Source organism: Pyxicephalus adspersus, chromosome 4 (genome assembly GCF_032062135.1).
Source record: "Pyxicephalus adspersus chromosome 4, UCB_Pads_2.0, whole genome shotgun sequence".
Taxonomy (NCBI): Eukaryota; Metazoa; Chordata; class Amphibia; order Anura; family Pyxicephalidae; genus Pyxicephalus; species Pyxicephalus adspersus.
The window spans coordinates 118,152,227-118,175,885 of NC_092861.1; the positions used below are offsets into that span (position 1 = coordinate 118,152,227).

A 23,659-nucleotide genomic window follows, 5' to 3' on the forward strand; every position below is an offset into this window, starting at 1 on the left:
TTTCATTTTTTTGTGTAGTTTTGCAGAGCAATGCACCCCGGAATGATCTGTAGAACATCATCTGCCATGTACTCAGGTAAGGAGACTCTTGTATATTGTGTCCTGCTTGTTTTGTCAGTAGGCTGACCCCTAGTAGGTGTTACCAACTTTTTGTCTTAGAGATGGATCTTCGGACATCTTGATTGATCCAGCTGGGATGACATAACTTGGCGTTGGTTGCCAGGAAAACCCAGCAATCCCGGCTTCCTTTGCACATGCCAGGAATGTAATAACTCCGGCACAGGAAAGCCAGGATTGCTTGATCATCTCCAAGACAAATAGATGGTGACACACCTACTAGGGGTCAGCCTACTGACAAAACAAGCAGGACACAATATACAAGAGTCTCCTTACCTGAACAGGGATAAATGAGTATTGTGGGTTTTGTTCCAATTTATATTTTAATGAAATTGACCTGTATACCAGGTTCCCCCCACAACAAAAACAACACTCCAGCAGAATAAGTAAAAACAGAGAAAACATGATTTTATCTATAAAGTATTTATTTTCTTTTAAGTTAAACAGGCCCTGTACAGCAGACACCATTGTAGTATTGTAACCAAATGAAAAGAAGAACAGTTTCCAAACTATACCTTTCAATAAAAAAAATAATGTTATTACATTAGCATTCTTTCCATAACAATGAAAATGCAACGCCGACCCCTCGCGCTGCCTACTCACGGCAGGAAGGGACTTGTGTTCCTCTTTTCTTTCTTCATTAGGCTGGGGATAAAATACGCTTAAATATAATTTACAGCAAATGACTTTGGCACACCATGTCATGTAAACATACCTAAATATCAAAAGCAGTTTTTTTTCCTTTTTGCAAGGTACTGTATGTCACAATGAGAATGCAGCATTTAAAAGGACTGAAAAGTTAAAAGCATGGTAACTACATTTACAACTTTTAAAAATTGTTAATTAGCAAAACAACCTGCCAGTACAGGATATGGAATAACAGAGAAGTTTCTGTGAAATGACAAGTTTAATTCATGAAAAAAAAGGCTTAAAGATCCCACAAGGAGTAGTGTATAGAGCTTTTGCATTTTTACAGCTGCTAGAAAAATGGCTGAATGAAAACACACCATATAACAAAAACATTATAAAATTCTACTAGATTCGGCATTATGAAATAAAATGTCCTGCTATTTTAGGGTCAGATTAGTGGATAAGTATAGCGAGATGAAACTTTGCTTTACAGACCATTATAACACCAAAAGAATAAAATACATATACATGATATACTCTCATGCAAGCATTGCTGCAATATGAAGTGCATGAGGGGAACCGCATTTAACATGAACTGTGCCCAGGAAGGTCTTCACAAGTTTTCATACAGGCCCTTAGAGACCTTTGCAGCTGCAGGCATTGTGGAGTAATTCATCAGAGCACCATCGCTGATGTTCAGTATGCCAGCTCATTCACGATACCCACTTCCCAAAAAAAATTACTGCATGTTTACATTAGAGATTAGAATTCCAGAAGCCTGCTAAATTACTGCTAGGAGAGAGGAGCAGGGTGAGCAGAGCTGATTTAGAAAAACTTAGTGCTTCTTCTATGAACTTTGAAAATTACTGTACATACTAAAATACATTTTTTTACCTGAAAATGCCATTTAAAAAATAGCCTGTGTCCCACCACTAGATGGCGATGTGTCTTCATGTAAAGTGTAAAACAAACTCTTGTCGTCATAGATACTGTTAAAGTTTGTTACACACATAAGGATACAGCTCCATCTACTGGTGACCAATAATGCACAACAGATTTTAATGGATACCTTGCTCTTAAATAAACAAATAAAAAGCCCAAAATATTTTAACCTAGAAAAAAAAAGGGAAAAAGATAAAAGGCGCACATGTGATTTTTTTTTTCCTCTTTTTAAATGTTTTAAAGACATACCATTACGGTTTCGAATGTTAGTAGTGAAGAACTCATTTTGTGCAATAGGTTTTGTAGGTACAGTCAATGTAGCTTTTTTTTGGTTTATATTTGATTATTTATGGTAGTTACTCCACAGTGTCTGAAGCTGCAGTGGTTAGCAAGGAAATGTTTTAAAACTCATTTACCGATTGTTACAAATATGTGACAATGTCATCTTGCCCATATTAAGTGACAATGTCTCTTTAAGGGCCCTTGTCACGCCTGAATGCCTTTACCTGCATCCCCTTGTTGCTCTTTCCTCGGAGAGCAACAGGAGTGCTGATTTTAGACCCAACTGCAATGCAAGAAGTGGCAAGGGAGCAGACAAATAAGAGACATAGGGATGCCTTTTGCAGAGACACCCTTTCATTGCCATAATTGGGCAAGGTGACAGTAACTCTATAACCGTCCTTAGCCTGTATACAGTTGCACATTAAGAGAAACTTTTTTGTTTTTATAGCAGGGTTCGCCAGAACTTCTGTCAGGTTCTCAGTACAGTCTACAGCCCAGCTAGAAAAGTTACAATTTTCTTTCTGACCACCTTTGACAGGAAGTAGGGAGTCAGCAATAAAAACAGAGCCTAAACCAGTCCCTATCTATAGAAGTGTTGGTATCATTTCACCTGTGAACCACCACTCACACTTTTACGGTCTCTAAAAACAAGTGTCATCTGGAATTCCACTTTACTAAAAAATATTATACATCAAGAATTTATGGGGCAAAAATACCAATACAACTCATTGAAAATATGAGCTTGGCAGATTTCACAGTATTGCTTTTAGGAATACACGTGTAACTGTACACAACCTGGGTGCCTGTTATCGCTCTGTAACTTTCAGCAGTTCACAGTTTTGTAATTTTCCTGAATTACAAATGACACAAGATGAGCAACTATATATGTATGTATTCCACAAAGCTGACGTTCTCTTCTAGATGTCAAGTTTAGTGTGTAACAGTTGTGAAGGTCCTCATATATGAGTCGCTTAGCAGCCAACAAAGGTTACTTTACATCCATATTGCTAATAATTGGAGTGCATATAGGGGGGGCCTGATGTTCCTGCAGAACCACTACCTGCTCTTGTAATAATTAATCAGCATAGATATTCTAACTGATATCGATATGATTAGCACATATAGGTGGCCACTGGGCTTTATTAAGTCCATCAATCCTCTAGCAGTTCAGAAGGCACAAGGCTTGACTGTCCTAAATCAATCTCATGTCTATCTGGTGACCCGGATCTCACCAAGTTTTGCCAGTTACATAGAGAATTATTTGCACCAATGTTTTGTATTTTATTAATCAGCCAAACAGTAAATGACAATAATTAGCTTTTTCTCGTCTACATCCTGGGCAAAGATGTAATAATGGAACATTTTACAAAGGGACCTGCACATTTTCCTATTGGCTGACTTAAATAAATAAACTTCAAACAATGCTCAATGCAGTCTATAATAAAATAATGGAGTATGAATAAACCAACAATTGTGTTGGTTAAACATACGGAAGTGGAAGTAGTCAGGTTTAAATAGGCTTCAGCTTCTATATGTCCTGCAAACAGGATTTAAAATGCAGGACACAAAGAATCCTGTCACAATTTATTCTTAACTAAACTTAAGTACATATACTGCTACTATTCCTACGTATTACCTATAAGGTCCTTACATGTGCAATATGTAATAAGTTTGGCAGTTTTTTATAGGTGATATACAGCCAAATCTTGCAAGTTATGGGTTGGCTGTGGACTATGTGTACTCGTGCCTGCGCCATTATATTATTAGTTATACTTTAGTCCGGTCAAGTCACATAAACTGGATCATTGCCACACTAAGCCCTATCACAAAACTGCCAAATAGTACAACCAACTGAATGTTTTTGTTAATGTTTGTTTGGTGAGTAAATTTAGCCATGATTTTATCACCAGCTTTATAAGGCAGCTCTGTATGTAATTATTCAGATTGCCTATTAATATCTATGGGCACCTAAACTCATTAGGTGTTCAGACTGCCAGAAAGCACCTGCTAAGATACTGCCTCAGGTAATATAAAACAAAGGCTGGCTAGGTTATTGGGCCAAGCTGCTTTGCTGGACATGAAGACCATTATTTATGTGAATAGATTTCTGCTGTAAATGTTAAAGCTGACCTGTAGCCACTCTTGGTTACATTTATGTTTCTGATTCCCAGCTACGTGAATGTGTATAGCTTTACATTTTAAGTCACTTGTGGTTTAACCTGCTAAAGGGCCAAGCAGTACATCAGATGGCCAATTTGGGTGGCTGCAGTGTTCTAACTTACAGGGACATCTACACAAATGGCGCCATCATTTAAGAACAGAAACGCCATGCTTACAACCCGTGTAGAGGGCCGGTGCGTTTTCCGGGTTCTCTCCCACAGACTAGTGACTGTATTGCCAAGTTGACCACTTGGGAAAAATTCACTTGGCTAAGATTTAGGTTTTCAGAATAAAATAATTTTGCATGGCTACAGTTTAGCATTAACATTATCACACATGCTCTTCTGATGAAGACTTTGACTATAAATGGTTTTAGGTATCCTTGTAAGCTAAGTTATCACTTTTATAAATCTTTTAAAAGACTTCCTAATTGAGGATGTTATTTTCCTACTTTTAAACACTGAACAGGTTTATAGGTCAAAGTGTTTACTTTCACATTTAAAAAGATAGCTCCTTAGCAAAGAGAAATTGAAAAAGAGAAGATCAGTTTAACATTGACAAGGGATAGGAAAGAGTCCTTTTGTAAATTAAATTACTCTAGACTTGAAATTTCACTGATTTAGAAAGCCATTTCAAAAAAGAAAGTATTATTATCATTCTGATCAAACAAAAGAAAGAAGATAAAAATCATTCTGACACAACTAAAACGCACACATATTCACTCAAAGCTCAAGTGAGAAAATACAAAACTTCTGGAAGCGACTGAACTGAGCAAATATGATCTTCTATCAATAACTTGATGAGGACTAGTAAATTTAAATCTCTTTATACAACACAAAAATGGTTCTACTGTCCTGATTTCTCAGGCACCACCTCCAACCAAGGAAGTATTGCATTTATTCAGTTTTCTGAGAAGCTGCAAACATACTTTGAAATATGTTCAGATCAAAGGATCTGGACCACTTTTCCCCAGTAAAGAAAATGTTTTTAGATAGATATATATATATAAAAAAAACTATGTCCACAGAAATGCCAGATATGATTTACCATTTTTGTTTCAAGCGTGTATCTATACCTCCCCTCTTGCAAAGTAACAGTTTATTTTGTTGATTTTCCTCAAGGGCCCACGTACAGTGATACAATACTGTTAACCAATCACAACAAAGAGCTGATGAAGGCCCTGGTCTTGAAATTCTTCTCCCAGACTACATCCCACATTCCAATGTCAAGATGGAATACTGAGGTATATAAAATTCCGCAGAACGTTCAACAAAAACATCTGCAATGCGTTCGGAATCAATGTCCATGAAATGATGCTTATTTCCCCCAACTTTTCCCTGCTGTTAAGACTTCCTACTGTTGTAGATTGAGTGAAAATTTCCACTGCTGTGATAAAGAAGGACTGCATGCTTCTACCGTTAGACCACCATTTTTGGCATTCCGACTGTCTAGGCAAAAGTTGCTTCCCACGTGCCTCAGTTTGGAGTTATTTTCAATTTGCTCCCATTTCTAAAGTAAAAGAAAAGAAGGAAATATAAAAAATAAAAAAAAAGTTACAGCAAATACTTGCAGAACACGTAAAAATAACTTCCGTATTAATGTCAGATTTTAAACAAAAAGAACAAGGTAGGTTTTCAAAGCAAACAGGTTAAATAGTGTAAATAAACGTATTAAGTTTGGTACTCAATATATTAAAAAAATATTGTGTAGCTGTAAAGCTATGGGACTTTTTGTGCCTTTGAGGTCTTACAATTCCTCTCCACCTACCTCCTGTGAATACAATTTCCTTTCACAAATCTCCACATACATGGTTTGTACTGTGATGTACGGATCCTGGGACATAAAATCCTATATCCATTGTTTCCTCTGCTTAGTATGTCACATGGTCACACATGTGTGACCTTTTGAACCATAAAAAAGGTTAAAAGGGAAAATGCAGTGTGCAAGCACATTTGGGTCATATAACTGATATTCTGCCCATAACTTTAAAAAAAAACGTATGTATAAAAGCTATCAATTTGTCCTGTGCAGTTTCAGGTTTAGTTAGGCTTATTAGAAACACTGCAAAGTGACATGATCTAAGATAATGCCCACCTCCAGACACACTGGTGCTCACTTTCTCCAACATTTCCCTCCTCTGTGGCAAACAGCACAGAAATCACAATGCTGCCAGGTATACCCACATGTAGCCTCTTCCTAAAATGCAGTGTTAGGGCCTAGAAGCTAATCACTGGGCTTAAGCACTGAATGAGGGAGAGAGCAAAGTAATGTCTTTTTGGGCTTTAACACCAACCAAACTGGCAGAAGCTGCAACAGAAAATGAATGACAGGGATTGCTGGCAAGACAAGTACAGGACAGTGAGTTGTGAGAAATAATACAGTCACTGAATGAGAATAGCTATATAGTCCAGTGTTCAATCCAGAAATTATTTTAGGCGGTTAAAGAATGCCTAATGGAAGAAATTGTAGGTGGGTGGCAGCCCCTGTACTGTGATGCAGCAGCTCTTCAGTAGCCACCCATAAACAGCCGGAAACAGTGGTTAGTAAAATGTGCCGGGCGGTGTGCCTGGCTAAAAGGGGAGAACACTGTAGTCTCTTTTAATGGTATCAATACACAAAAAATCTTGAAAATTTGTAAGAAAACCTAAAAGTACATACAGTGTTCTCCCCAGCCCCTTTTTAGCCGGGTGCACCACCCGGCACTTTTTAGTAACCACCTGGCTGTTTTTGGGTGGTTACTGATGAGTTGGGTCACAATACAGGGACTGCCACCCGCCTAAAATTTCTTCCCACCCAGCTTAAAAAAATTTCAGGGTTGAGCACTGATATGTATTAGTTATGATTTAGCAAACTCTCCAAATGCCACCTCCTCAGCAAGTTTAAAACACTTAGATTCTGGTTATCTGCACTCCTTTCTAATAGCCATCAATTAACTTGTGAATAAGGAGTAAGTAAGTTGCAAAGTCAGTCTTATTGGAGGCTCTCAATTGGTAAGTTCCATTGTTTTAAATAGTTTTTTTTCCCATTTTAAAGAAAAGCTTTCATTTAATTCTAAATTTTCTTATATTTGCTCTCAATTTATTGGCAAAATATCTTAGTATCCTTTCCACACTGCTTCTAATACTGGCTCACTGCCTTTCCTCAAAATCTTTTGGTTAATGTACAGACAGCTTTTTGTGTGAATCGGACATCTTTAGCTGGCAAAATGATATGTAATTAGACTGTAGACTAACATATAACATGAAGAAAAACCTACACATGCAAGACATTCAATATGGACCCTTGCACTATATAGATGTTAGCGGATGTAATAGAGGCTGCTAATATAAGGATACACCTAGCACAGGAATGATTTAATGATATTGGATTGTGTTTTGGCTTTTATTTGCTGAAAAAATATTCAGTCCAGCTGAAAAAATCTTGTGGATGGCTTATTACACTTATTTGCACCAGGCAAAATCAGCAATCCTTTTTTGACATAGGCAAATAAAACCTGGTCTTACTAGCGGCAGGGATCTCATAACATACTGACAGTATTAGACTTACTGCCCTAAAGATTTCACTGTACAACACTGGAACGGATCATGGGATTATAGTGATTCTACTTTTAATCAGTGAAACATGTAGATATCCAAGACAGAAAAGGATCTGCCAACGTACAGAAAAAGCAGTGTATTTAGCAGATTTTTGTTTTTTTAGGTAGTAAAACTGGAGCAACTAAGTGATATCTAAAACCCTACGTTTATATTCTATTTTGGATAGAGCAGGAAGGTGACTAGATACCCCACCCAGTTTTAATTGTTGTCCATGTTCCTTCTGTCGAGCTTCATCCTCTTAGTTTATCCTGCTGTCCATTTTTACTGTGACAGATGGAAAAACTAAATTTTTAAGCCATCATTAGAACAAGATTACAGGAGAATTTCTTCAAAAAGGACGTTTGTGGTGGATTTTTCATTGCTTTGGAGATGTTCCAGTTCTTGAGTAAAGAAAAATGTCCCCAATGGTCACAGGCAGCAAAAAAAAAAACAAAAAAAAAAACCTGGAAGTGTTTTAAACCCTTTTCTGCCTAATACTATAAAAAGTATTGGCATTAAAATACAATGGTGGGGATGCTTTATCTGTGTTCAAATGTTTAAAACAGGGGTCGACAAACTTTTTGGACTACTAGGCCATTTCAGGAGGTCAAGAAGAAACACTAGGCCAGAAGAAACAAGGTGTCCAAGGAAAAGTTTTTTCCAACTGTGACTGCAAGTGAGCAGCCTCAGTACATGTATGTGCGCTTGGCATCGAAATTGCCCCTTGAGATTAGACCGCTTGAAAGTGCTGTTGGTGTCATTGCACATTAAACACAGGGCTTTGTTGCCCTGCTGTTCTGCTCTTTAGGCATAATAATTGGAACTCGCAATAGAGCGACAATTCAATTAGGCTGGATCCAACAATAAAATACCTAGGGGGGCATTAGGACGGACTGAAATACAGGCTAGGCCGAATCCGGCCTAAAGGCCGCAGTTTGCCTACCTCTGCTTTAAAAAAACAATTGTATTAATTGTAATACAATTGAATAAAAGGTGCACAGGATAATGAGTGACTTTCTTACCTGTCTGCTGTCGTTTTCTCTGCAGCCCTGAAGTTTTATAAGAGAGCCTGGTGCTCTGTCCACAACAGTGAGACAAAGATCCATATGTTTAACAGACTTGTCTTTAGTAAGAGCCCATTCCTAAGGTAAAAAAAAAAAATAGGTTTATTAGCATAGTTTTTTAATTTATTGAATTATGCTTCTAGGATATATTTCTACATTTGGGAATAAAAAAAAAAAAAAAGAAAAAAAAATACATTTAATTTTTATTTCTCTCTTAGCTCACCTAAAGCTTTTTAGGTCTGTAGCCAACATATTTCCAATATTCTTGTCAAGTTACTTGCAGTTAAAAACATTAAATGTTTCCTAACTTTCTGGGAAGTGTGTGAGACCCAACTCTGGGAGGATTTGACTCAGTCATGGGAGGTACCGTAAGCAATTTGTTTACTTGTGTATTTTGTATTAAATCTGGTAATTGTTCAGACTGTCACACAGGAGTCTTCTGTATGTCTTTTAAGGATATTTTTCCACATTGGTTACTAATAAACTGAACTATATACACACAAGAAGAAAGTATACATTTAATACACAAATATACAGTGCTGTAGGTTATGCGAAGTTACTGCACGACTGCACACTGCAATTATAATCCAAACACAATTCCTGCTACACAGTCTAGAAACTCTTGCATTGATTTCACGGTAATGTGACTTTATGAAATTCCAGAAAATGAAACTGTAAACACAAGTTTGTGCCAAAAAATATTGTAATTAGTTTATAGAAGGTCTTGCAAGTCCGTGCCTTCCATGAAAAGTAGAAATACATTTTTGAAAAAAATAAAACATGCAGAGATCTCTATTATTTAAAGTATTTGACCATAATCCAATCAAGTGATCTGGACCAGTGGTCGCCGAACCAGAGAATTCTTATCTGATTGTTTTATTTTATTTGTTTATTTCTCTACTATATTCAAATAGTTTGACTTTGAAAACTATCATTTCTTTTTTGGTCTTAGATTCAAATGAAATAAACCCAGAATGAGTGAGAAAAAGCAAACTAATATTTAGCATTACTTTAGTAATACCAAAGATATTGCAACTAATGATAATAGTAATACTTCACCTAACCATGAGCTGATCAATGAATCAGAGCCTCCACAGTCCTCATCAGGCACCATGAAAAAGATCATTTTTTTTACAAATGCATTTATCTTTTTAAATAAAAAATTCATACAAATGGTCCGCTGGATTTAAAATAATGAATTTAATGGTTCGTGAGGTCCATAGGGTTGGCAACCGCTGATCTGGACTATGCCAAGCCTTTATGAATATTTAAGATTTTTGTCCTAATATCATTAAACAGGATTTATATAATACCAACATATTAAGCAGTGCTGTACATTAAATTGGGGTTGTAAATGACAGACAGATACAGACAGTGACACAGGAGGAGGAGAGGACCCTGCTCAGAAGAGCTTACAATCTAGGAGGTGGGGGACGTATAACACAATAGAAGGGGAGATATGGAGGGGTGGCGAGTAGTGAGGGTTTAGGATAGGACATTTTATTATTATTATTACTACACAGTATTTATATAGCGCCATCATATTACGCAGCGCTGTACAAAGTCCATAGTCATGTCACTAGCTGTCCCTCAAAGGGGCTCACAATCTAATGTCCCTACCATAGTTATATGTCTTTATTTATAGTTTAAGGTCAATGTTGGGTGGTAGCCAATGACCTAACTGCATGTTTTTTGGGATGTGGGAGGAAACCTGCAAACTCCATGCAGATAGTACCCTGGCCAAGATTTGAACCTGGGACCTAGTGCTGCAAAGGCCTGAGTGCTAAACTCCGAGCCACCATGTTGCCCAATAATCATTCAAGTGGGCAAGAACACAGAGACCGCTTTTAGACGACCTAAAAAACATGTAATATTTCTGGGCATGTATAAATCTTATCCTTCACCTGCGTGTAATAGATATGACTCCCCCACCCCATTCACCTGCTCCTCCTGTTTTGTACTGTCTACCCACAAATAGTGTATTGAAATGCACTCCTGTTGACAAACTGATTAATAACTTCACCCCATGTTCTGGAGATCACAGAACTTTCATATAAAATCTGGACAGTTTGGTATTTTTTAACATGGTATTTATATGCAGCTCTAATACTTACTTGGTTACCTCCTGCATTATGACATTCATAGACACCCACAACTCCATCTGCAAAATGACCTAATGTGTCAAGACAGTTTGTTCCTTGTTGTAAAGCTCCAAAGGCAATGTCCTGATGGTCAGGAACTCTGGAAATTAATTGAAACAGAAATCATAAGTACTAAAAGGATATGCAAATTACATACTGTAGCCTAAATACTTCAACAAATATTATTTTCTGTAGCTTATATAGCTTTTGAAGATTTATATTTTGATTAAAACCATGAAATGCCATGCTGTTCTAGAATAAGTTGCAGAGCTAGCAAACCCATGAGACACACACATTTAATTAAAGGATATGTGTGATAAAAACAAAAATGAAATGTTATGTCTCTTTGCACACCTGGCTGATTCAATGTTTTTAATTAGACAAAGCTATATAATGATATATCTTACAGCTAATGAGAAGCTGCACAAGGAAAGCATAATTTGAGAAACCCTAGAATATATGGTCTATACCATCCAATAGTAAAGCGTGCTTATTTAGAGATATGCACGAAATACCTTTTGGAAGTAACATTAACACATATAGACCAGTTGATTAGAAGACTGAACATGGGACTGAGCATTTAGGATTCTTGCCTTGCAGGTCCTAGGGTCCCAGGCAAGAGGAATGCTACTCAGGGGTTAATTGGCTGCCTTCCAATTGGACATAGACTAGACTATGTATCTAAAATTGCAACTTTGCTTTGTTGTGCTACCTTCACTCCATCCATGTTTTTAATCCAAAGTTATATCTACCACATAAAAGATAAATTATTGGACCTCATGTTGCTACATGCAATACTACATGCTTGTTCAAGGTACTCATTCCAACCACTTAAAGCCATACTGGACTTTTAGTTTAAATCAGCCACATACATAGCAGGTGCATAACAACAAAAGATGTACAACATCTTTTCACATCTTCTGTTTTTTTGTGGAATTAGCCACAGCCTCAGCAGAAAAGCCTTTCCCTTGCAGGCATTTGAAGAGTGGGATTCTTGCAAGTCATGCACAGAGGCAAGTCAGAGGCAGAGCTTTACATTCGAAGAGAAATGTAATCTTTGCTGAAAACAGATGTCTGATTCAGGCTGACTTAATGGGCCTGATTTATTAAAGTTCTCCAAAGCTGGAGAAGATACACTTTCATAAGTGAACATGCCTGATCCAGCAAACCTGGAATGGATTTCTCAAAAGTCATTTGCTATGTGTTAGCAAATGTTTATATTCTGGACCAGATTCATTCCAAGTTTGTTGGACCACCCAGGTTCACTGATTAAAGTCAATCCTCTCCAGCCATGGGGATCAAGACCAATGAGAGACATGTTGGACCTCTGCACAAAGATCACTGCTTCCTTAAAGAAAGCAAGGCTCCCACTCTGCAACAGCTGTCAGGGAGAAGGCTTTTCTACCCACAATGATCACAAGAAAACTTTAAAACCTTTTGTTGAGTGCATCACACACTAGAATGTATTTAGCCTATTTAAACTAAGGGTTCAATTGGCTGCTAAAGCATAATTGATGTCTAACAATTTTGAATCTATTTCTCAGTAAAAATGCTGGCACCGAACTCACACATCAGAGTTCTCTATTGTTGAATAACAGTCACACCCCTCATTACAGACGACTTCTAGCAGATTTGCATTGCTGAAGAAGATAAGTGATGTGATCAGGTATGTTACTAAATTCCAAGAACACCAGAAAAACTCTGCTGCCCATTGAAATTACACAGTCATATCTAAACACTTTATAAAATCTTGTTCCAGGGACACAGTGGTAAGAAAAGGTGGAAAATAAAAAAAGGTGCCGTCAATAAATTAGGACAGCCTTGTTAAGATGAATAAATGTCACCAACATCTGCTAAGACTCCCACAGTCCTATCTAAAAATAGAATTCTGCATCAAGAATAAAAGTTTACTTTGATTTCTGCATGACACAATCTCACAGAAACAAAAATCTTACCTTAACTCTGGATATACATTCTCCAAATACCACTTGAAAGGTTTGCAGCCCAGTTTTTTCTTCAGCTCTGTGCGGCTCTGAATACTATAAATGAATAGATTAAAGATTTAGCATAAATAAAACAATAAAGCCCAACTGCCCCAATGACAACTGCATCACATTTTTGATTGGATTTTGCAGGGAAAGAAAGTGAGGAAAAATTTCTTCAATGAGGTCACAGACAATTTGTTGTCATTCTGTCCCAAATTGTGACTTCTTTGGAAGAGATTTACCAAATATTGTATGAATAATGTTTTGTGAAAGAAGACCAGTTGCTGCAGCTATCTCTTGGTAAGGGTGACCGGTTTTGCATATGTCTAGTTTTCCGCAAGTAGAGGACCTGCTGGGTCCCACCTAAGCTCGGATCACTGCACATACTATGTGTAGAATTAGTATTTTTTTTCATTGCCATTTTACATTTTATGTGATGAATATGTGGGTTTAAAAGGGTTTTGGGGCAAAGTAGTTTTTTATCGTTTACAGGTAAAAAATGCCTTTAAAGTTCAACCAAGTGTCTTATAGAAGCAAAAGTCTTTGGCACCTCATGGTATCTTTTAACCTTGGCATTATTTGCAAATTATGACAAAGGTCTGCACCCTGCTGTAGTCTCCAACTTCATGATGTACTACAAAATTACAGTGTTGAAGTTTGGTAGAGGGGAAACCTAGGAAATGCCTTCTCCTGCCTGTGGCACACTGCTGACAGAAGCCTATACTTGGCACAGTCACTCAAATGGAGATCAAGAAACGCTTCATCACACAAAATTATATTGTTGCTGTATATAGTGAAATGTCAAAAGTTTATTCACACAGACTAATGACAGACAGCAAGTTACCGACAGGTCTACTTTAATAAAATAGGTGGAGCCAAAGCTAATACTTACTTTCCAAAGGGGACATTTCTAGCAGAGGGCACAGCTGCATAGTAAAAATTCTTGTATTCATCCATCCAAACCTCTGCTGCCCTGCGTGTGTTCCTGAGAAAGGAAAATACAATTATGTCAGTATAATCGCCAAGGACGATATGCTTAATGTTAAAGAGACCCTGTCATTATAGGGTAAAACCTAAAATTAGACTTACCTGTGGCCATGGGATGGTCTAAAACCTACTCTCCCTGCTACATGGAATTGCACTTGGCATGGACCAGCTAATGTCATAATCAGATAAGGGCACAAAGTTGTCTGTCTGTAGTACACTGCACAAGCCCTGCACTGGACAACGGACAATGCATGTGACGTGTAGAGTTAAAACATCAAGCAACTATGAGGCAGGGCTTTTTTTTTTTTTGGCCACATCTCTTTTGCCAAAAATCTTTACTTTCTGGTGACTTATTTTTTCAATTCATGCTCATTAACCCCCCTGGCGTTTCTGTACTGTCTGTATTTTCATGCAAAAAGAGTTACATTTTTTTGCATGGAAATTTATTTGACATTGTAGGCCTATAATTCTTAGGCATAACTCATTGAAATATGTCCAACATTTATTAAATGTATTAATAAAATTTAAATAACAAAAAAAAATAATCTGTTAAAACAAGGGTGCATAAAATACTAAAACCTGTAATATAACTGTACAGAAGCATATATATATTATATATAAAGATTTCTTTGTATTGGATTCAATACAGAATTCTGTATTGAATCCAATACAAAATTATTTGAATTTCCCACTGCGCCTCCCGCCCGGACCGACATCAACAGGAAACCCGGAAGAAGGTCTCTGCAGTCGCCGGCTGAAGATCAAAGGAAGAAGACGTCCTGAGAACCTGCAAGGACGAGCAGGACGTCGGGGGACGCCAAAGGAACAAGGTAAGTGTTTTTTTAAAATGTTTTTGGCGACTACCCCTTTTTGGGATTACCATTTTTTGCAAGAAAAATATACCCCAACTCACACTCGGGAATAACACTAGGGGGGGTTAAGAAAAACAGTTTGCAGCAGGGAATGATAAATATACTAAAATATAGATTTAGGATTTATACACACACAAACAGTTCATACTGTGTACAAAGCCACTCTATGTACAGCTAGAACTGATTGGCTACAACAGCAAGGGAATATCCTGAAATAAATTACTGTCAGCTAGCAAAAAGTTGAACATTAAATAGTGGTTTTAATAATATATATTCATACAAATAAAAAAGGTTAAAAAAATATTATTTATTTATACTCTGTTGTAAACTCAGCTTTGTTCACAGCTGTTCAAAGTCCTCTACATTGCTCATCCTTTAATTCAGTGGTCAGCAACCTTTTCAGGACCACGGACCACTAAATTTACTGGCTCTGGATCGAACATGTGTGGGGATCCAGGTGTCACTCAAAGGAGAAGACACTTCCACCCATAGTGACATCATTGTGCCAGAACCCTCCCACTCTCAAACCACAGATCTGAGCCTGCAATGGAAGAGTGGGCGGGTTGTGTCCAGAGACACAACCGACCCACTTTCCGGAGCCTGCAATCTGTACAGGGGACATGGTTTGCGGCTCTGGCCGGTGCGCCACCAGCGGGATCCTTCTCCTGACCCAGTTTGGGGGTGTGGACCACCGGTTGGCAACCGCTGCTTTAATGTATATTAAAGACTCATTCTACCACCAAGCCAATTATCAAAAGCACACAATGATAACAATCACAATAATAAATGCTATATCATTTAACAAATAAGGGATTAATCTAGGTCAAATTAACAGGACAACAGTTTATAAATAAACCCTAAATTGTTGTTTTGTAAGTATTCTAGGGACTTTGAATAACATTTCTAGATGCACACATTAAAAAAGCAGAAACAGAGAACATGGTCTGGTTAATCATCTGGCTTCACTACCTAGTGATTTATTGCGCCTGATTTATTAAAGCTTTACAATGCTGAAATAGATACACTTTTATCAGTGAATTTGGGTGATCCAGCAAACCTGGAATGGATTTCTTAAAAATAATTTGATATTTCCATCTGCTTAACGCAGCAAAGGCGTGTGTACCGGCATGTTGGAACAGCTCCTCAACTATTGGACAATGGTTGCAGAGAGTTAAAGATGCGTACCACATGGAGGAGCTGATGACAATGGGAACTGAGAAAGCTGAAAAATTTACCCAAACCTGGTTCTCCTGGATCCAATATTGTGCTACAACAGAGTTTAACACACTACTGCCTCAGTCTCAAGCTGAGTGATAGTATTCTCCATCAGTGGAGGTTGTTGGTTCTGTCACTTACCTTGATAATGTTAGTAAGGTGTGTGCAGCCCTATGCTAATAATAAACTGCCTTTACTTCCCTCTCCACCCTACCCTGCTACTTTTTTTCTTTGCTTCTTTCACACTTATTTTTTCTTTTTCCCTCTCTTACTTTCTTTTTCTTATATTTATTGTTTAATTTTTTTGTATTAAACTGTAAAATGAGATACCTGGTTTTTAGACTTGCAATGCATTTTTTGCATAATATGATGAATGTGTTGAATGTTTTACCAGTTTGTTTAATACGATTATTGCAGTTGTTGTTTTTTCATGAAACTGGATGTATCTCAATAAAAAAGTACTTAAAAAAAAAAAAAAAATTTGATAGCAAATGTTTTCAGTCCTGTACAAGATCCATTGCAGGTTTGCTGAATCACCCAAGTTCACTGATGAAGTGTATCTTCTAAAGTCTTGAAGAGTTTTAATAAATTGGGGGTCGTTGATTTTTCACACGTATAAGGGGCACTAGTTTAAATGTTTTGGACCTTTCCAGGGCAGTGACTTACTAGGTAAAGTAACCAGCCCTAAAGCCTTAACAGCAGCTCTATATGTTTCTGTTAAGAAAGAGAAGATTCCAATATTACTCCTTACCTGGCAAACACTGTTCCACTCCCTCCTGGAAATGTATACGGGTGCTGTTTGCGAAACACATGACCCACTCTGCTGCAAGGAATTATTTCTAGACTTCCACCACACTGCCATACCCGGAACGAAATTTCTAATTTATAGAGCAAAGAGAGAAACATATTTAGGAAGAACTATAGGATTTCTACACCCCTACCATATAAGATGAAGCATATCACTTGCCCTCTCCTGGGTCGTACCCCATGACAGTGCTTGGGCCAATTACTAGTCACTTGATTGGGAAAGTGATGTCACTGCTCTCCTGGATTGTGGACAAAAGCTAATCTCAACATTGAATGCAGGAAAGCAAAGAAGCACACGTAAATGGGCGAGTATATAAAAGTCAGGGAATGCAGTTTTCAGGCTTACTGAGATTTTGACCTGCATGGGCAAGTTTAAGGTGTCTTTAAATTTCTTTTTTTGAGGGTGACATTCCATGACTTTGGCCAATACCTTGCCAACTGCCATTTCATTGTCTGATAGAGTCTCGTACACACCCTACACTAGTGCAGTCTTTGGACACAGGTTTGCCCCAAATCTTATAAGATGTAGCTACTTCACAGCGCTAGAACGTCATCTTGTAAGTATTTGGGTTTAGCATTTCCAGGATCTCTTGAAAGGACCGTCATGGCCTCACTGTCTGGGCAAAACAGGTGAAAGTTGTAAGGGAACACAGCTCAAAGAATATCCAAGCAAACCGCTGAGTTCTTGTGACTAATGCTAACACTTTTGCATGGAAATTGCACTATAACTAAAGTGCAACTATTTTAACAAATGTTATTTTGACGGCATTAAGATTGGGTACCAGTGACATACATGGATACAGTACTATGAGTGAGTGAGCTACAGTGTATTGGTATAGCTATTGTCTGATTAGACATTCATATTTTATATATGTATATATAGCTATAGCTGGGTACTTAACATACATACCTAAATTTTCACCTCCCCAAACATCCATCATCATATCATACTTTCCCAGTTCTTCGAAATATGACTTATCCATTACAAACAGCCCTCCAGCAATCATTGGCGTTCTGGAATTAAATAATGAAAATAAACAGCAAGATCTTTTTGGATGGAAATTTGTTTTTCCCAGAATTAAAAGAAAAAACAAAAATCAGATTATATATGCAATATCTTGGAACCCAAATGTTTACTGAATCCAAGAATCTGTAAAAGCACATGGGGTTAGTTTATTAGGGAGAAGGGACTTTACACATAGCAAAGTAAAGATTCCTAGAGCTTAGTAAAGATGACAAAGCTATGTTCACTTTATTCATCCAATTATGTTCAATTTTTTTGTAATAATTTCTCTGAAGTAAAAACTCAATATGCAAAATTAAACACATACCTAAGTGATAAGTCTCTACACTTTTAGTGATTTAACCCAATTCTATGTCAAGAAAGGTAAATCAATCTTTTTGTGTGTAAAGGCTGCAAATTTTTTTAATCATAATCAAGCAATATCTATTCAGCTACTGGGCAACTAAAATAGGAGATGGGCTAGTTCTATGACTGCATCCTAATGGGCATTCGATTCATGCAATCTTTAGGTCATGTGACCAACACCTGCCAAAACACTTTATTTAATTTCCATGGGTCAATATATAAAAATTCCTGGTATGCCTTCTTACTCTAGAAGCTACACTGGTACAGCCATAACAGGACCATGCTTATTATATGTAATGACCTCTCCAGTGTGCAGGATATCCACCCTCTGGACTCCCCAAGGCAAGACAGAAAGAATTCTGGCCACTTCATCTGACACAGAATCTATTATAAGTCCTGTAATATTTACAACATCTTGCTTCACGGATTCCAGTAACATGATCAGGCCTACAATCCCTGACTAACGCATTGAACATGCATTTTATATTATTAGTATTCTGGGTGTAAATTTACCCCAATTCAATTCCTAAGAATTATTGAGTATATATAGTGTGAGAGACCACTAGCAACAATTGTTACCATGCTGGACTTTTTTACACCGCCCCTACCCAGTCTTCTTTGTATAAATACTAAAAATAAATTTTGAAAACTGCAAATATTTGTTATACATACAATATGAATGCCATTCATTTTTAGGTATCTTGAACTGCATATTTACACATGCTTTTGTGTATAAAATAGGGTTGAATACAACAGGTGACACATACATTATTGTGTAATTTATTCTAAACAATATTAAGGTAACAATGAAAAATAGCTTACTTTATGGGGGCTACTGGATTTCCTTGTCTTGCTCTCCTTTGTTCTGGTGTCATATAGTCCCACTTGAAAACCAGGTTCCAGTCAAATCCTAGCAAAGAAAAAAAAATGCAGTTCAAAGGTTCCATACCATCTGTTGCCTGTTAGTTGACTCTTTATAGCAGCAGTATTTAGAAACCAACACAGTCACAAGAGAAAAAAAAAGTGGGTTGTTGGTTTGTGTCCAGAAAAGGACAAAGCATGGGGGCTTTTGCTTGATATAATATCTGGTCCAGGTCCTGATATGAATAGTAAAATTAAAGACAGATCTATTTGCAAACATGACTCCCCTTACATACTTTATAGTGTATAGATTATAGCAATTATAAAACAATATCCATCATGAACTATTGTAAATAAGGCTACGTACACACGTTAGATTTTTGTAGTTGGAAAGGGTCCTTCATGATCCTTTTCAACGACAAAAGACTGAAAGATGCATGAACGAGTGCTGTACATAGCACCATTCTTCTCCATGGAGAGGGAAGGGGGGAGAACGAGCTCTTTCTTCTGTTCACTTGCATTGAGGACGTTCATGGTTCATGGATCAGTCAGACAGCCACAGTACACGTCAGATTCTCATCCGATAATAGCCCTGAAGCTATAATGAGACAAGAATCATCTGACGTGTGTACGTAGCCTAAGTAAACTCTAAAGCGGGCTTTCTCAACCTTTTTAACATGGGAAATCCTTGAAGTAACTTTCAGGTCTTATGGAACCCCTAGACCAGTGGTCGCAAACGTTATCCGACCTAGGGACCAATAAATTTACAGGCTCCGGACCGTGCATGCGTGGGCAGCCGTGTGTCACCCAAAGGGGAAGAAACTTCCCCCATAGTGACGTCACGATGCCAGAACCCGCTCACTCTGAGCCTGCATTGGCAGAGTGGGCAGGTTGTGTCTAGACAAACAACCCACGCACTTCCCCCTGCAATTCATGGGGGGGGGGGAGATGGTTCATGTGTCTGGCCAGGGCGTACCCCCCCCCCCCTCAGCGGGGTCAGGAGAAAGAGGGCACCGGCCAGAGCTGCGGACCACCGGTTGGAGACCGCTGCCTAGACAACAATATTCACAGCACATTAGGGTATTAGTCAATGGAAAGAATGCCTCTTACACTGCTGGCCAGTGGTAAGAACCTTACAGACTGCCATTATCTTAAAAGACAATTGCCTGGCTGTCTTTATATTAGCTGATGTAAAACTAGCAAGAAGAAAGTAGCGTCAGAAGTTGTTAAATCAGCATGACCACCAGGTAGGAGAGGTGTGTAGGTGCAGCTTTTAAACTACAGTTTTCTTTTATTACTACTTATGAATAATGAATATGGCTGGCATCACAACTCTGGAACCAATTGTATATCATGTCTAACTGCAAAATATAACTGCATAATTATATATCCTGAATTAAAGTGTAGGTTAAAATGTAATGTGATCTAGCAAAAGAAAGTGTGTAGTGACATGCAATGGGACCAACTGAAGCTTATAAGATTTGGTAAGATGGCCCAGTTGCCGTCATATTCTCAGATTCCCTACTCAGTGGTTGCTTACAGCATTTACTAAAGTTTTCTAGTGACCTCAGCAGCTAGCTTACTTAGTAACAGGAGCTAAAGAGAAGGTGTTCTGTCTCAGTAGGCATGAACAGTTGCAGTGTCATGTTCCAGGCCCTCTTCATGTTTGTGGCAACTTGCCAGCTTAGTATTTATTTATTTATACAGAGACATGATCTTGTGTAGCACTGTAAATGGTAAATTATATAACAAAGAGGATAGTCAAGGTAATATAATACATGAAATGTTACAATGGCGGGTAAACACAGTTTAGTATAACATAATAAATGGGCTCTGTCTGCACAAATGAAACAAAACTGAGTTATAGCGTAAAACGAACATCATTTATATTATAACCAATGGATGAGCCCCACTATGGTGACTACATTAATGGTTGTTTAGTTATATTGTATGATGGGTCAGAAAACTGTAATGGGATAAAGGTTGTTTCACATTTTATTATTAAAGAGAATAGTGAAATAAGTGTTTTGCCTCACTAACCTAAAATGTCTTGTCTGTTTATGAAAATGATGACGTCAGCTTATCCAGAATTGTGCCAAACCAAGATGATGACGTTCAATAGACTGCAATAAACTAAATTTAGGTTCAGACAATGATTAAATGATTACAGTCTAAGCAGCCATGTAAACTTTAAACATCCCTAAATACCTTGTAAGTGGTTTGTATCTCCCTATCCATACAGACTTTTAGTTTTTTTAGCAGTAACATGCGCGTTAACACACCACAGTGCAAAAGTTTATATGTTTATATGTATAGACAAAAACTTGTCAATGCATTTTTCATTTTCTAATCTCTTGAGCAAACTGAAATGGTGACTGAATAGATCCTAAAGCACAATCCAAAAGTGACTAACTCTGGGACATCACCAAAGCTTTTTATATATATATTTAAGGCAGCCAGATCTCCATACATCTATCCTTCCCTGTTCCCTCCCCAAGTGCCGAGGCCCTCCATAAACAGCCACGTCCAACTTAGAAAACTTAGTATGCAATCATATTCTGGTTTTCCCCAGATGTTTCTTACAATGGTTAAAATTCCAAAATATATAAAAGTGTCCAGATTCACAGGAAACTTGTGATGCTCTAACTAAACCCCACCTTGAGCGATCTGGAGATCACTCTAGCAATAAAGGTTTTGCCTTTCTCTTATAATTATTCTCTTGTATTTTTTAAAAAACCACCACATTACTCAGAGTCCATAGTCACTAACTGTCCCTCAGAGAGGCTTACAATATAGTATCCCTATATCCAGATGTCATTAACACAGTCTAAGGCTAATTTTGGAAGGAAGCCATGCATGTTTTTGTGACATAGGAGGAAACCGGAGGATTTTGGAAGAACATCCAAATCTCCATGCAGATAGTATCGAACCTGGGACCCTATGAATGCAATGACAAACGTGCTAGACACAGTTATCCATTGGATCTGAATAAATAGCAGCATTGTGAGGTGCTGGCTGTTCTGTCCCTGCTCCCTTCCTACTTCATCTGTGAGCTTGTGCGATCTGCGTTCAAAGGGTCAGTTGGTTTGTTAATGGAACTTTCATTTCATTGGAAATATAAGTGCCTGATGAAGCAGAACCCATTGATTCACGAAACACTTTTTATGGAAGTTCTTCTATTCTCTTTTTTTTTTTAACAAGTAACATTTTTAATTTAGAATTGGTATCTTTGATACTCTTTTGATATTTTCTATGCATACAACGCATTAAATATCCAAAAATCTCTGCAAGGTTCCAAAAAGTACTAGACACTTTGCACTTTCAGTTTTAAAATGTAAATAAGCCAACAGCCTGATCCAAGCGGTGAAAACATGGCCATGGTCATCCTACTAGCTTTACTGGGTTCATATGAAAAAAGTTAGGAATAAATGGGTCTATTACTAGTAGATAAAATATCATTGATTTTTTCTGCAATGGTATCACATTCCCAGTGCTATAAGGCAGACCTCTCCAGGGGTCAAACGCGTTGCACAAACATTTCGCAATTATGATTTGTTAGCTTTGATGTCTTTAAAAACATCTTTAGCTCTCACAGCTTTTTAGCCTGACTTGTCACGCATATTCAAGTTCAATTTAGCAATCTTTGTTTGGAACTAGCTTACTCCCTGGAGAAAATCCTACTGTCTGAATCATTGGATAAGGCTGTCAGACTCTTTATAGGCTTATTTACAATCTTATCTGCACAAGCTTTTTACCCTTAGAAAGGACATTGCAATATACCCCAGACTGGATTAATAAAACACAGAAGGACAAGCAACCTGAGGAGACTGGTTTTAATAATAAAATAAAAATAAAAGATTTGCAGACTTTTTTAAAAGTATATATCCTAAAGCAAAATGGATACGTGTACTGCTAGCTTTGTGACCTGATGTTTCTCTGCTCAGTAAAGGAGGAGAAATGGACCATATGATCATGTCCCTGCCATTCCTGGTATTGATGTAGAGGTATTAGCGAAAAGGCTGAAATCAAGACAAATTAGACATTTACAGACAAGTTTTGTCTATACATACATTTTTAACTCTAAACTGGTAGCAACCATCTAATGACAATAGTCAATATATGAAAGGCACAACTATTTTGAAAGCGAGAGCGACTAACTTTTCTACTGAGGTGTGTAAACATGTATGTTACTGCGTCTGCTGTTATACTTTCTCTAACTAAATGTCTGTATGGATAGGGAGATTGAAACCACTCTTACTAGTTATTTGGGAATGTGTAAAGTTTACACAGCTGCTTAGACTGTAATCATTTAATCATCGACTGAACCTAACTTTACCTTAATGCAGTCTATTGAACATCATCATTTTAGTTTGGCAGGGCTGTGCATAAGCTGACATCCTCAATTTTATAAACAAATAGGACATAAAGTCAGGTTAGGGAAATAATATACTTATTTATTTATTACAAAAATGCCAAACAACTTTAGAACATTTGTCTTATTACCAGTTTTCTATCCTATCATGCAGTATAACTAAACAACCATTAATTTAGTCTCCATTCATTAGTTTATTGAGGACCCTCACTTTGCCTCACTTCTCCCCCCTCCAAAGAACAGAACATTTTATATGACTGTAAATATTTATAAAACAAAA

The 23,659-nt window shown here is 37.5% G+C and overlaps 1 protein-coding gene across 1 annotated transcript in view; it reads right to left on the bottom strand.

The window, feature by feature from the left end:
- Window positions 1-524: 524 nt before the first annotated feature.
- GALNT2 (polypeptide N-acetylgalactosaminyltransferase 2) overlaps window positions 525-23,659 on the bottom strand; it is a gene marked incomplete in the record, with an annotated part of 59,034 nt that continues 35,899 nt past the window's right edge. The window contains 8 exon segments of the mRNA XM_072409425.1: window positions 525-5,640; window positions 8,729-8,848; window positions 10,885-11,011; window positions 12,867-12,950; window positions 13,789-13,881; window positions 16,722-16,848; window positions 17,688-17,791; window positions 18,969-19,056. Coding sequence (XP_072265526.1) covers window positions 5,485-5,640; window positions 8,729-8,848; window positions 10,885-11,011; window positions 12,867-12,950; window positions 13,789-13,881; window positions 16,722-16,848; window positions 17,688-17,791; window positions 18,969-19,056 — 899 coding nt within the window.